The following is a 16100-nucleotide window of genomic DNA, read 5'->3' as shown; positions in this document are numbered from 1 at the left end:
CTATGATATATTATTATTAAATATTGAATTAATATTTAATTACTTTTATATACATGTGGACGTTTCACTTAATCGATATATACTTTTTCAAAATTAAATCAAGTATAGTTTTTTTCACAGAGTAATATAATAATTATTTAAGGGAACGTATTTTTACAAAAACAAAAAAGTGCAATACCAAGTACATACCAAGGTACATACATACATGCATATGTTAGAATATGAATCAAAATCAAATCCTATTATTAATCATTATTTAAAAAATACTGTTTTTCACCACGAGATAGCAGTATCATCGTATTATTGATTATAGTACGGAATATGGAGACCTGGAGGTTTCTGTTAGGTGAAATCTGCTACAAACTGTCCTCCAATTATACAAAGCCTTCAAGTAATCTTTTATACATTCGTGCGAATATGTCAATCGTCAAGTAACTTAATATCGTGAAGGCAGCAACATTCTCGATGGCGATTCGAGTGTGACATATTTCATGCGCGGCAAACACGCGATTTAAAAGAATTTTGCAAAAATGCGTGCTAGCTTCGTTTAAGACACATGCTGCGTGGAAATATGGTTCTGTCTTTGTAGTAAGTATAGCATGCGACGCACGGAATAATTCAGTACGATTTGTTTCGATCTGGAAATGCTCTTAATTGAACAGTGTTAAAAAAGTGACAAGCGTTAATGATGCAGAATACATGAACTTATCGATAGCGAGAACGCTAACGAAAATTTGCAATCAGCTTCTAGCAAGCTACGTTAGATGGTGCCATATATCTTATTTTGACATTCGGACCTTGTCAATTACAAAGCTGTGTCCAAATATCAAAGATTAAAAACATAGTTTCTTAATTAGAAGCGAAATATTAAAATAGTATTTATGTATTTGTAACGAAAAAAAAATGATACTCGATTAAAACGACAAAGGAAAAGATCTACGTACAAAAAGAAATGTGAGAACTTGAGATACTCAAATCCGTACACGGTATATACACACATAATACACATAATTATATCTTTTAAAATATATAATTCGCACACTTTAAATTTGAAAGGCGATAGATATTAATTATCTATTGGATTGCAGTTTAGCATTTTTATAAAGGAAAGTAACAGGTAGATAATAGTACAATATCAATGTGTAAAATCAGATTATTTTAGCCGAACTGGGTCATATTCTGCTAAAAATACAGTGATAGGAGAAACTAAATTGTTAGAAAGTAGTCGGCTAAGTTAGAAACCCTACAGTGTGCTCTAGTCAGTCAACGACTGGAAAACTTGAAAATACATGAAGCTGAGAATATTTCAAACCAAAGTGGAAAGAAAAATATTTGACCTGTTTTTTTACAAGTCTCAAATTTTTCGTAATCTACCTCGATAATCAAAGACTTATATTATAGAGATAAGATGTCAACTCTTGTTTGCTAATGTTACAAAAATATATAAAAGGATAAAAAAAAATATAAAGGGATAAAAAAAATTTCACATCAGTCTTATGTATTTGACTGAATAATTATTAGTTTTGTTCCACTAATTTCATTCTATGTGTTATGTTATAGAAAACTACACAACTTGATAAATTCACATTATCATGTGAATGACTTGCAAGTTGAAAGGTCATATAAAAGAATTCTAGCAGAAGCACAAATCAAAACAAGAATCATTCTGTCTTTGTTTCTTACTGATTATTGAACAAGGATAGAATGATGTCTCTTGTGTCAATTTGTATTTGTTGCTCCCAAGGGCATTCTGTTTGAAACTCAATAGTTGGAAGGAAATTGTTAGATGAAGTCTTTGCCGTTTTTTTTCATGTAATTACTTTTGGAATTATTCACAAAGATCATATTGCAGGATATCGAGCGCGGCGAGACCCGGTTTGTAGGGACATCCCCGGTGTCGGCGTCGACGTCCACGTCGGTTTCGGCGTTGGCATCGGCGCCGACACCACTACATGAGAACAGCGCTAATAGATGTGATGTCTCGAGGGCAACGTCCGGAGTGGGACACATAGCGAATGCACCATCAGGTACGCACCAGGACGCCCAGACAACACGTGCCAGCGCGAGCGCAGCATTGAGATTAGAAAGAGATCTCAACGCGAGTACAAGTCGTTGGAGAACGATTGGCCGATTTCTGCGACGTCTCACTCTCATTATGTTGCTGCTGGTAGCCGCGATTGGAGCACTGGCCGTAATAGTCATCTACATGGGTCCGATTTATCTCGTGCAATTGCTCATAGTAATCTCTGTTGCCTACTTTGTCGCCGGTGGCCGCATGAGATGGTTCTATGTTGCTCTGAAGACAATATCACGGGATTGCAAGTGAGTCAAGAAAAATTTCTATTTTATCTATTGTACTTGTTTTTCAATTGTTGATTAGTTGTTTGTTGTTTAAGTCTGTTGTATAAAGAATTTATCACGCATCATTAAAAATGAGAGTCTATTCAACTTTAATTGTATCATTCATTTAGTTGTAATATACGTTCTATAGAATAAAGATTTATTTATATAATGCTAATCACTATATCAAAGATTACAGCCTTGTAATTTTTATAATTGTACATAACAATAAATCTTGCTTACAATGACATTAATCGTTAAGATTCAGACGTTAAATAATCTTATCGAAAGCCACGCTATTGGAGATGTGATAAAAATAAGGAAAAATAAAAAACCCAGTGAATTTCCTTCTCATACTACGTAGCTTTAGTAGACATACAGGAACTGGACATTGGCGTAACCTTCTGTTTTCAAATTGTTATATTTCGACATCCCTTAATGTACACAAGATATAAAATATTTGTGCTGTACGTTTATTAAATTGATTTTTACAATACATTATTATATACAGATTTTTTTTCATCGTTTCCAAAGTTTTCAAAAGTCCTTAAGAATTTGCGCAAATATAATAATTGAATTTAACTAGACTGAGCAGCTTTGTTTTTGTTTTTATATTCCTTTTTTTACAAAATATATGAGGGAGCTAATTTCATACAAAATTTTATTATTAAACTTCGTCTGGGAATAAGATGAATGTCATTAACAATTTCTGATTTACGCACAATTCAATCGGATGTATATATGACTTATGTTCGTTTCTATCAATGTACATTTTAGCTTTAATCTTAATTTAATTCACTCTTCATTGAAATGAAGAATAAATTAGAAATTAAAATTAATCTATGTTGATGGAAATGAGTATTAGTAATCAATTTGAAGACAAAGCGCATCGCATATGTAAATTTTGTGAGTACGTAAACAAAGAATATAATACAAAAATATTTTATTTTTGTTTTTTGTAATAGTTCTTTTTTTATTATAATTTAATTATAAATTTATTTGACTATAAATTTATTGACGATAAATTGTAATATATTTTTTCTTTGCTCACAGAATTGTTTAAAATGTATTATAGATGGTATACATAGATAAAATGTATATATAGGTGATTCATAAAAAAAGTTTACAGTTATTATTACAGAAATTTACATTTTTAAAGAATTACATTAAAGAAAAACATATTTATTTATAGATTTAAAATGGAAGGCATTTTTTCTTTTACGTAAATATAAATAGAAGTTATTAGAAGTAATTTTATCTTATGAGTATATTATGGATTTTTATTAATTTTTTAAACATTATGTTATGGTGGAATAGAAGATACGCGCGAAAAATTATCGGTGTCATAAAATGCTCTCTATCTCTAACTTTCACCGGAAACTAAATATACAAGGCATATTAAAAATTAAAGTAAGAAAATGACAGAGTAGAAGTAAATCGAAAAGTAAAGCGCGGTTAGACGAAGTCTAGTAAAAAAGAGTAAAAAGTTTATTTCCTTGTATTTTTTTACTTCATTTTTTTGTATATGTAAAAAAGACAGCTGAGAAATTGAAGTAGAGATCATGTACTATTTATAGTCTCAAATGTTATGATAATTACATTTGTATACATATTTTTGCTCTCAAATCAATTAAAGTTTAATTAGTTTATTTATGCACAAGTTATTTTGTAAACTTTGATATGAATATAACAAGAATTTGCATGTATAAACACGGATACATTTAATAAATATAATCATAGAATTGTGTGTTTAATATTCTTATAAATACGTGGGTCGTTTGATAAGTTTGATAAATTTCCATGCAATGGCGCTACAATCCATTTGATGACATTTCATAGAGATTTACCAAACTTATCAAACGACCCACGTACATAAAACATAATTGTCATAATACAATAAATAAATAAAAACTTGTCTAGTTTCTTTTTAAAATATTCTATTAAATAAACGTTGTTTAATGTTGTTTAACATTATTTATTCGCATACTATAATTTTTCTTTCATCTATGAGACATGTATTAGTGTTTTTATAGAAATAACGAGATACTTACTTTTTCAAGATGTTTATTTTATAACAGTGTCCATAAGAAATGGAAAGAAAAAAAAATGTGACGTTTTCTTTTTCTTTTTATTTATCATGTACAATATGTTAATATTTCATAACGATTAAATTTTCAATGAATTCTTAATCCCAAGCAGAACAATAAATCACGATAATGTCAAAATAACATTAAAATAAATCGGAAATGATTGAAAAATGACTTTTAATGATTATTTTGGAATGATTTTGATATCATAATGACTTGTCCTGCTTGGGATCTCATAGAAAAGTTTATTGAGCTTTAATGATAAAAAATCTCAAAAAATTATAAAAATAAAAAATTTATAATATAATGTTATAATATTTTATTTTCGTCTCATTTCATTCTGGAGAAACATATCAACAGAGAAATATGTTTTCGCGTGTTTGCAGTGATTTGAATCTTTGAACATACATTTTTTTCATTGTAGTTCTAATTTATGACCGTGACTATATAAGCATGACCATGATTATAGATTTGATTGTCATGGTCATGATCAAAACTATCGTGGCCGTGATTGAAATCTAGGTTTCGGCCATGATCAAAACTATTCAATTTACAATATGAAAATTTAAAGAAAATTGGTTATGGTCTAATTATTTAAATTATCAATTCACATTATTTTAATAAGATAGCAATATTATTAGATGTATTATTAGGAAATAAATATATATGTAGACATGCCAAAACATGAGACTAATGTAAAGGATTTAAGAGTGAAAACAAAAAGGATTTGTTTCATGAACGTATGCTTGGAAAGTACAATAATATAATAACAAATAATAATTTAAATCAGATTCTCAAACTTTAAAATAATAAACTTTAAAATAATAAATAACAATAAGATTAAGGCTAATGAAAGTTACAAAGAAATTGGATAAAATATAATTGTTGTACAAAACAATGTGAATATAACACAAATCTCTTTATTAGATAACCGCTAGCGGGTTATTTAAGAAATATTTATACGTATATATTTTCGCGCTGACTTTCTCATTAGCCTTAATCCTATTCATTACAATAAAATAAAATGAGGAATATTTTTTTCTGCCTCTTTTTTATAACTTGCTGTTCTTCTGCAGTATTGCTAAGTGAACGTAGCATCCTCTTTTCTTGACCTCGAGAACATGTAACGGAATTTCTTAGTTGGCCATTCAACGTAATCGTCCATATCGACAAAAATACTATGCATGTTTTATAAATTTATTATTGAGAATTTATTATTGAGTCAATCAAGAATTATAGAATAAATATAATGCAACATATCAAATAAAATAATACAGGCATTATAAATATCTTAAATTTATATCGTCTTTTATATCTAAATAAAATTTGATATAAAATAATTAAACTCTTTCAGTGGATATATTGCTTTTTCATTTCAAACATTATTAACATATAAACTTTAAAAGTTATTCTTAAGTAATAGACTAAATAGCATATCTTAAATAAAATATATTCTCTTGATTACAAGAATGAATATTTCAATTGTGGAACTTATTTTTCTTGAGCACTTTTCACTTTTTTCCAGAGGACTTGTAGGATATATTAGAATATTGCAGTCAGCACACTGTCATGGAAGAAAAAACAGAAACGTCGCCGATATATTTAGACAACAAGTCAAACGTCATCCTAATAAAATCTGCTTTATATTTGAAGATCAAGAATGGACTTTTCAACAGGTAGCACTTATTTTTATAGAAAAAGGACACTATTTTTATTCATAAACTATATTTTATTCAATAAAGACACTTTAAATTTAATTGATACTTCCAAAGAGAAGAAAAAGATTTAATTTGTACGTATATATATATAAGGTGTAGGAAAAAGTTCGTGGCGTTTTTTTAATGGGAAATCTAACGGGAAAAACGCCACGAACTTTTTCCCATACCTAATATATATATATTATGAAATTAGCGAGGCCTTACATGATTCTAAAATTGGCAAACTTATAAGAATTCGATTAATTCTTTTCCACGCTTTTCCACTCGACGAATAAATTTTTATCAAAGCACAATTTGTTAATTATTTTAATTATATATAAATACATTATATTTCTAAGAATATATGATTTGAATTTACAAATTACATAAATTTTCTAAATAGTCATTTCGTTGTAATATTCTATGTAATGTTTCACTCGCAATGTCAATTTTAATTTTTAATAACTGATTTTCTGGCTTTGTTCGGATATAAAGTCTTTTGTCACATATCTGTACTTTAAGTATCTATACTTTAAGTATATTAAGTATACTATATAATTGTATATGATTCTGATCGGTATTCATAATCGGTTTTTATATTTAAAACTGTATTTAATATCTATATTTTTATCAAAAGGTTGGTTATAAAACATATTAATGCATACCGTAAAATGATCGTAAGATAAGAACAGCACATGAATACTCATCTATTAATACTTTCTAAACAGATAGAAGATTTTAGTAACAAAATTGCGACGATATTTAAAACACATGGTTATAAAAAAGGAGACGCAATTGCTTTATTGTTGGAGAATCGACCGGAATTTATTGCGATTTGGTTAGGTTTAAATAAACTCGGTGTGATAACTTCTTTGATTAATATCAATTTGCGTAAGAGCAGTCTCTTGCATTGCATCAGTATTGCAAAGTGTCAAGCGCTTATATATGGCACCGAGTTTTTTGACGGTAAGAATACTAATCAATAATTATTATCTAATATTGAAATAAAATTTATTTCAATATTATTTATTCACAGAGAAAAAATTTATTTCTTTCCTTCTTTACAATTATTATCTATTTTACATTAGAATCGAAGAATACAAAAATAACGTCTAAATGTAGAATTGATTTTTTTCATTAATCATTCTTCTTGAACAGTTTTTCAGATTATCGAAAAATTCGATAATTATTAATTCTAATGAAAGCTACTAATTCCAGCTGTGACAGATATTGCCTCGTCATTAGATGCTAAATTAACATTGTACAGATTCGGAAATCATCCGAATACAATGTCAGTTGGATTAAAAGAGAAAGATTTGAATACCTTGTTGTTGGACACATCGGCTGTACCACCAAGAATACAAGAAAAAAGTGGTTATCACGATAAACTTTTGTACATTTACACTAGTGGTACTACAGGTCTTCCAAAGGCAGCTGTTATTACAAATTCAAGGTAGATATATTACACATAAATTTTGGCCTTTTTTCTATAAAAATGTTATAGAGTTTATGATGTATTTCACAAAGAATTTTGGCTATGTGGAAAATAGTTTTTGCATACAGAAGAGAGCGCTAGCTTAAATCTTGTTAAGAAAATATTTTGAAAAGAAAAAAATGAAGATTTCTAAAAGAATTTTTTTAACTCACGCAAGCTTGAAAAATTTCTAAAGCTTTTAAAATTTCCGAAAAATTAAAAAAATCTTTTCAAAATTAAAAAATAAAATGATAGTTTTACAGAGAATGAAACAAATAATATATATCATATATATTTTTTATAGATATATCTTTATCACGAGTTCATTACATTATATGGGAACTTTGCGTAAGTCTGATAGAATATATACACCTTTGCCTTTATATCATACAGCGGGTGGAATAATGGCTGTGGGATTAGCCTTAATACACGGACATACGACAGTGATTAGGAAGAAATTTAGTGCTAGCGCATATTTTGCTGACTGTATTAAATATAAATGCACTGTAAGTTTCTTTTAAGTTTAATTGTTTGTCAATCTTATTATTAAATGTTAGATGAGATAGTTTTTGATAATTTATTCTACACAGCTTAACGCAAAATTAATAGATATTCTTTATATTTTTATTTGATGAAATGAATTGTATTACTCTCTTTTTGCTTTGATTTTTATTACATACTAATGAGACTGAAGTTGCATAAGTTATATCATAAGTGCATATTATTAATAAGTACATATCATTAATAAGTTGCATAAGTTATATCATTTATATCTTAGATAAAATTTTGGAAAATATTAGGTTAGTCAATATATAGGGGAAATGTGTCGATATATTCTGGCAGTTCCATCTAAAAAAGAGGATCAGGAACATAATATTAGATTAATTTTCGGCAATGGATTAAGACCGCAGATATGGGATGAATTTGTACAACGATTCAAAATTCCACAAGTGTTAGAATTTTATGGTGCAACTGAAGGCAATGCTAATGTCAGTAAGTACAAAATACTTAGTTTAATATTTTGTTTTTTACATAAGTATACATAAAATATTATATGAATATAATTGTATCAATCAACATCAATTCATACTTGATGTTATTCAACATTATTTCAATATGAACAAAACAATTTTTATTAGATTTTATTACATAAATCATAATGTTGAGCATTAATTAATTTGTTATTTTTATAATATATGAGTTTTAAAAAAGGTAGAATTATAGAAGCGTTTTAAAAAAATGTTTTCAGTGAACATTGACAACAAAATGGGAGCAATAGGTTTTTTTTCAAGAATTATTCCATCAGCATATCCCGTATCTCTGATTAAAGTAGATGAGGATGGAGAACCTATACGTAACTCTAAAGGATTGTGTCAAATCTGTGAACCAAGTGAGCTGACTGGACATGATTGATTAATTTAATATTGATTAATATTGATTAAAATTCTGACGAAAATGCATCACATAGATATATTTACATACATAATATATACAATTAATAATATATACAATTGATATTTTTGCCATTTAAAATCATGTAAAATATACTATATGAATTTTAATCAGTAAGATTATAATATTGTGTTTCAACAACAAATATATTTAAAATTAGAGAATTGAGGTTGTTTAAAAATCGGGAATAATCAAAGCGGATGATGTGTGTGCTCTCTCTCTCTCTCTCTCTCTCTCTCTCACTCAATCTTCAGATTATTTTATAATAAATATTAAGTGGAAAAATGAGATATTTAATCTAATTTTATTTGATATCTAACATTTTAGTATTATTATTACATGCAATTTTAAAATAGAAGAGTAATCTTTTCTTGACTTCAGAATAAGATAAGAATTTTGTCAATCAATATAATTGCTCGCGTTATTTTTTCTAATATTTTAAAACTTAATCGTTAATATAAATTAAATCTTTCATTTAATAGATGAACCTGGTGCGTTTATTGGAAAGATCTTGCCAAATAATCCAACCAGGGCATTTTTAGGATACGTGGACAAAAAAGCATCTGAGAAAAAAGTGATTCATAATATTTTTACAAAAGGCGACTCTGCCTTTTTATCAGGTATGTATAAAAAATTTAACATCTATTATTTATTAAATAGATTAAAACCCTAACTTGTAACTATTTGGAATATAATTATTTCAAACATATTTCTACAATATTAATTTAGATTTTGTTTAACAAAAGAAGAAAGTCATTCGTACATGTTTTACGAGCTGTTCAATTATATTTATAATACAGAATTTAGAATGTTAAAATTGTATTTGTTAAAATTGAGTTAAACAATTTTGTGAATTTGATTGTAATTTTATTTAGGGGATATTCTTGTTGCTGATGAATGGGGCTATTTATATTTCAAGGACAGAACAGGAGATACATTTAGATGGAAAGGAGAAAATGTATCGACTTCCGAAATTGAAGCCATTATTAGTAATTTTATTAATTATCGAGATTGCATAGTATACGGTGTGGAGGTAATAATTATTTCATTTTCGTTTTTCAAATAGTTTTTTGTAAGAAAAATTATTTGTGTATATTTATAATGTTATATTAGCATGTTGATACAAAAAAATCTTAATAAACTGAATTAACATTAGAGTTACAATATTACAATGTATAAATATGATTTAATAGTAGATAAGATAATAATGATTATCGACAGATTAAAGATACTGAAGGCAAAGCAGGAATGGCAGCAATTTACGATGCAGATGAAACATTGGATATAAATAAAGTAACTGTCGACATCAAAGAACAATTACCTGCTTATGCTAGGCCGCAATTTGTCAGAATTTTGACAAAAATTGATCTTACAGGTATATGTTTTTATATAGATGTATAAATATACTCGATATTTTTGCAGTCTACAAGTTGTGCAAACTTTAATTAAAATATGTATTTCAAAAAATATGCTTATGAAATATGTATTAAATATGAGTGTAAGTATTGAAAATAAGCATTGAATATTATTAGCTAATATAAAATAAATAGTATATATTAAGAGAGAATAGCTAAATTACGAAGTGCACTTAATTTTGCACTTTCGAAATATATGAAGCGAATATGTTAATATATTGAACTAACAATAAGTTACATTAGAAAATTATTCATATTTCACGATTTGCAGGAACATTTAAACTGAAAAAGAAAGATCTCCAGGAGGAAGGATATAATCCATACAAAGTTCAAGACAAACTATATTATTTAAATGCAAAGCTCGGTTATCAGTTATTAACATTAGAAGTTTATGATCAAATTCAACAAGGAAAAATCAAGTTTTAATTAGATATTTTCTGAACAAATACAAATTACATAATACAATGATATATTTTACAAGGCATTAGGTATACATAGACAATTATTACGAATAAATCTCAGAGACCTGATTAACTTGAAAAGTAAAGATTACGATATCCTATATCCCAGCACTCAAGCGGAATTTGCATCAATTTATTTTCAGTGGGTTATTATTTACAAATAGTCGTACTTCCATTAAGTTTTCTTCTGCTTATTGAATTTGCAGACACTGTATGGTGATAATATATTCATAGAAATTGAAGGGATCTATTTTAAATATGATAAGAGGTGGATGTTAAAAATTTAGAATTTAATTAGAAGTAGTTAAGATAAAATATAATATATAAAAAGGTATAAAATATTATAATATCTGGATGTAAAGCTAAAAAGTTAAAATTGTTCATACAAATAAATCTTATTTAAATATATAGTTAATTAACAAAATATTTTTATCCAGAAATATTTTAATTTTATATTTAAGTGTTAAATATCACTTAATTCTCATTTTATAAATTATGACAATCTTCTTAGTGTTTTACTATAGTATTTTTTTAATGTTTCACGTTCATTTAACTTTTTAGTTATGTCTAGACTATAATATTTTTAATTTTATGTGATTCATGTTAATATTTGTATTGTTTTATAAAAGAGTTGAAAATATAATGAATTTTTCTTATATAAATGATAGTTTGTTTATTCCAAAAAGTTTGCAAGAAATATGTGATAAATATATTGTATTTTTTTAAAATTAAAATATTCAATTTATAAAAGATTAGCATAAACATTTTTTAATAGATAATTAAAAAATATAAAATACTTAATGAATTTTACATATTTTTTAAAATGGCATCATAGATAGTTTTTTTTCATTAGTTTTACACTGATTATTACATATCTATGGGCGCGTGTAACAATTATAGATTTTAATAATTAATCTAATAATTTAAATATTTGACTTTATCTTTCAAGCATTTTGAATGATTTTAGCCATCTAAAGTTCGTTGTGTTCGCAAATTGTTCGTACTAAAGAGAAAGGCCATGCCGTTTTTTTTTCTATTCCATTGAAATCGCCCGTACATTACCGCCAATAGCATCAGTACATTCATTTTTAGTTTGGAAACTACGTGAATACATACATTTTCTGACACCATCGATAAAATCGTATCGTTGAAAGTAAATGTAGTTTGTCTCTGTACTAAATCCTCAGGATAGAAGCGTGTCGAGTATTCATAGGAGGGATTTTTAATGGATTAATATCCCTAATATAAGAGTATCCATTCGACTTATCTCGAATTTTTTATTTACACATACATTTTTAATTAAATTCATGTAATATTCACAAATAATAATATTGTTAAAAAAATATGAAGTATTTTGGTAAAAATTATCTAAATCGATAAAGATTAAAATTTGTATAATCTCATAATATCTGCATGTATTTTATCATAGAAAAGTATATAAACATATAAATTAATAATTAATAATATTCTGCAATTGCGGGATGTCCAATACCTAAAAATGATTTTAAAAATAACAATTAGAAAATGAATATACACATTCGTAATCATATTTTTGTTAGAGCGATCATCAAAAATAAGCAAATTTTGTGTATAAAACTTATTTACTTAATAATTTGGATTTAAACAATAATTATTATATATTAATATTAATCACATAATATTAAATTCCTATTGTTAAATTAAGACAGTAATATTATTAACATTATTATTACTAATGGGAGAACATTTAATAAAACAAAGAAAGTGACGAAAATTATATGCTAAAATATATCACTGAATTAATTTTGCAACTTGACTTTAAAATACATAGCAATTGTCATTGATTCATTGACAAAATTATTACTTCCAGTAACTATAGACGAGAAAATTTGGGATTTATTCCGATTCTGTACAAAAATCCCTGAAGAGACACCAATAAATTAGACTTCGCGAATAGACTTCACGAAAAGCGACGAAGAATAACTTTCCAGGATGAAAATAATTTTCTAAAAATTTAGCATAAAGAAACATAACTTTCCAGCAAACGAGAATGGATTGAAATGACTTGAAATGGATTTAGATTTTCAGATTCACGAAATGTTAAAATGAATGCTTTTCAATCCTAAATGCATTTTTATTCATTTATAGGAATTGCATAGAGCATATCTCTATGCTTTTCAATCTAAAAATAATATTAGCTTTTTTTGTGCACAAAATTATGAATACTGTTCAATTCAAAAGGAAATGTTGCAGTTTTTCAATCCAATTGCATCCAATTGAATCTAATTGAATCCAACTGAATCCAATTCCATTTTAATCCATTCTCGTTTGCTGAAAGAACATTAAAAATATAAGGAATATATTATTTACTATATTAGAAAGAATACTTATTTGTAATATTCGTTATTATTTCAATAGTTAGACGCGTTCCAAAACTCGACTCTATCAACTTCGAGTACCTTTTCCTTGTTCAACATTCGATGAAGAACAAGAATAAAAGATACTCGGAATTCAGCAAACGAGAATGGATTAAAATGGATTGAAATTTTTTTTCTATCCGAAAGCGTATTTTAAATAGCGAATACTTTTTTTTGGATTTAATTGAATTCAATTGGATTCAATTAGATTCAATTGGATTGAAAAACTGCATTTCCTATTTAAAATTTTGAATTATTTAAATATAAACAGTATTCACAATTATGTTTGTGTGCAGAAAAAGCTAATATTATTTTTAGATTGAAAGGCATAGAGATATGCTCTATGCAATTTCTATAAAATAAAAATGCATTCAGAATTGAAAAGCATTCATTTTAATATTCGTGAATCAATATTTCTGAAAATTTGAATCCATTTCAATTCATTTTAATCCATTCTCGTTTGCTGGGTAAAATATTTAATCAGAAAAAGTTTCTTTTAACCCTCAAAATTCAACAACTTTTATTTATATATGTAGGAGGTGCGAATTTAAAATTTTTTTCGTTCGAGGACCTATTAAACTATCTCTTCTATGAATAGTCGACATCTTTCTGTCCTGAGGATTTAGTATAGAGACGAACCACATCTATTTTTGACAATACGATTTTATCAATAGTGTCAGAAAATGTATGTAATCACGTAGTTCTCAAACTGAAAATGGATGTACTGGCGGTAGTGTACGGACAATTTCGATGGTAACAGGAAAAAGGCCGGCATAGCCTCTCTCAGGTTTCGCTCTGGTTTCACTCAATTTATCGAGACGTGTTGGAAAGAAACATTTGCTAGTGCTGTGGATTGTTTTTCATCAAGACATTATTTACAAACAGTGAAAATGAGCTCGGGTTTCATCTCGGAAGCCGAAATCGCCGAACAACGGCGAATGCGACAGGAGGAATGGGAACGCGTACGGACTGCCGATCAGCCTATAGGTTAGCTTTAGTGTTCTGTCTATATACATATTTATACAGCCACTCCTACGGAATTGTATTCAAATTGAGGATTAGGCATTGTATTATGACATTTATTAAAGTAAATTCATCGATTGTGAGTATTTATGAATAATAACTGATAAGTGTCTCGTTTATCTAACGATTTATAGAGGCTCCAGAGGAATCTTATGATCCTAGATCCTTGTATGAGAGATTGCAGGAACAGAAAAATAAAAGAGACATAGAGTATGAAGAAGCTCATAAATTAAGTAAGTAAAAAAGTGAAATTGATTTTACTTGAATTATGGATCTATAACAAATTCAATATTTTGATTTGTGTATATGCATGTATGTGTGATCCCTAATATAGTAAATTGATTTATCTTATTTTAATATTGAAGAGATAAATAATAGAATTAATAATCTTTTTCTTTATACGTTTTTTTTTTAAATTTGTCCTGTCCTTTTTTTGCTATGTATATAAATTAATAATATTTGTGCTAATGATTTAAAATGAATGAAAATTATGTCAAACATTATAGAAATATCAGTATTTTTAACTATAACTATTTCTAATGTTCAATTCTATTGTTGACATCTAAAATGATATTCGAAAAACATTTTGATATATACATATATATTTTTCTAGAAAATATGATCAAAGGATTGGATGATGATGAAGTAGAATTTTTGGACTTGGTTGATAGAACTAAGATGGAAGAAGAACGTAAAAAGAATCTTGAGGAAGAAAAAGAAATGCGCGATTTTAAAGCTGCAGTTGCTTCTCTTCAAGAACAGAAATTAAATGAAAAATTAAAGCAAGAATTGAAGAACCCACCTGTTAGCAATAAAAATGCTGCCTGTGGAAGGTAAGAGGCAAATTAAAATATAATATGACTATATAATAATATGTTTGTCTCATTATAATATAACATCACAGTGATTCTCTATTTTGAAAGCTGTAATATTGAATATAAAATTTAAGTCCAGAGATCACTTCTGAAATATATTTAATAATATAATAAAATTATTCTATTTTAATTATGTTTTAGTAGTCGCACTTCACAGTTAAAATTACCCGCAGGCGTCGTATTGAAACGACCTGACAAACAAAAACAAGGTAAAGTTTTAAAAATATTTTATGAAAAAGTTGAACAATATTCTATATAATTATATTTATTATTTAATTGTTTATTCATGCAGAAGAAGTACTTAAAGGAATAAAAAGAAAATTGTCTCCTTCCAAAGATAATACTGATACTAGCAAAAAGAAAGAGCCACATACATCTTGTGAGCCAGCTGCACGCGCGGATTCTTTTCTTTCTAGTCCTGAAACAGATAAACAAAACGATAAGGCTATACCAAATCAAGTAAATACAAATTACATACATAGCGGACTCAAATGTATCGGTATATTACCTGGTCTTGGAACATATAATAACTCTAGTGACAGTGATTGTAGTTCTGATACAGATCAGGAAACAGAACCAAATCCTACCATTTATGATATGTTAGGTCGAAAAATAAAATCATTGAAAGATAAGGAGGAAAAGAGCTGAATGATATCTCTAAATACATATGTATATGCACGTGTCTGTACGTGAGTGTATGTATGTATGTATGTATGTCTGTATGACAAGATAATATTTGTGAATATAGAAGAAAGAAAATTATCATTATGCCTCAATTGATTATATTCGAAACACGCTGCATTTGGATACATACATATTTTCTATTACAGCGAGAACATACTTGTCTAATTTTTATCTATTTGCTAGAATTTTTTCCTTA

General features: G+C 27.2%; 2 protein-coding genes across 5 annotated transcripts in view; both read left to right on the top strand.

The window, feature by feature from the left end:
• The window catches only part of LOC108693635 (long-chain fatty acid transport protein 4), a 20956-nt gene extending 9764 nt beyond the window's left edge, over positions 1 to 11192 (top strand). For all 3 annotated transcript variants that reach the window (XM_018202670.1, XM_018202671.1, XM_018202673.1), the window contains 11 exons: positions 1853 to 2322; positions 5953 to 6103; positions 6853 to 7090; positions 7343 to 7577; positions 7903 to 8104; positions 8399 to 8591; positions 8848 to 8988; positions 9533 to 9670; positions 9926 to 10083; positions 10272 to 10425; positions 10737 to 11192. In XM_018202670.1, coding sequence (XP_018058159.1) covers positions 1853 to 2322; positions 5953 to 6103; positions 6853 to 7090; positions 7343 to 7577; positions 7903 to 8104; positions 8399 to 8591; positions 8848 to 8988; positions 9533 to 9670; positions 9926 to 10083; positions 10272 to 10425; positions 10737 to 10891 — 2235 coding nt within the window. In that variant the 3' untranslated portion in view covers positions 10892 to 11192. The remainder of the gene's footprint in view (positions 1 to 1852; positions 2323 to 5952; positions 6104 to 6852; positions 7091 to 7342; positions 7578 to 7902; positions 8105 to 8398; positions 8592 to 8847; positions 8989 to 9532; positions 9671 to 9925; positions 10084 to 10271; positions 10426 to 10736) is intronic.
• A 2920-nt stretch (positions 11193 to 14112) lies between these two features.
• LOC108693684 (protein FAM192A) lies at positions 14113 to 16067 on the top strand. 2 transcript variants are annotated; one of them, XM_018202742.1, is made up of 5 exons: positions 14113 to 14309; positions 14480 to 14578; positions 14959 to 15178; positions 15365 to 15429; positions 15513 to 16067. In XM_018202742.1, exons 1-5 carry the CDS (start codon positions 14213 to 14215, stop codon positions 15866 to 15868), a joined length of 837 nt encoding a protein of 278 aa, XP_018058231.1. In that variant the 5' UTR covers positions 14113 to 14212; the 3' UTR covers positions 15869 to 16067. The 2 variants fall into 2 exon arrangements, with proteins under 2 accessions (XP_018058231.1, XP_018058230.1); XM_018202741.1 differs by having other exon boundaries at positions 15362 to 15429.
• The last annotated feature ends 33 nt before the right edge of the window (positions 16068 to 16100 follow it).

Source organism: Atta colombica, unplaced genomic scaffold (assembly GCF_001594045.1).
Source record: "Atta colombica isolate Treedump-2 unplaced genomic scaffold, Acol1.0 scaffold96, whole genome shotgun sequence".
NCBI lineage: Eukaryota > Metazoa > Arthropoda > Insecta > Hymenoptera > Formicidae > Atta > Atta colombica.
This window is presented reverse-complemented; position numbering and strand designations above follow the sequence as displayed.

Bases quoted from the DNA above. Each gene is read 5' to 3' on its own strand.
- LOC108693684 (XM_018202741.1), top strand. From the start codon at position 14,213: ATGAGCTCGGGTTTCATCTCGGAAGCCGAAATCGCCGAACAACGGCGA. The intron at 14,310-14,479 runs GTTAGCTTTAGT...AACGATTTATAG, and splicing joins GACTGCCGATCAGCCTATAG to AGGCTCCAGAGGAATCTTAT. The intron at 14,579-14,958 runs GTAAGTAAAAAA...ATATTTTTCTAG, and splicing joins TGAAGAAGCTCATAAATTAA to AAAATATGATCAAAGGATTG.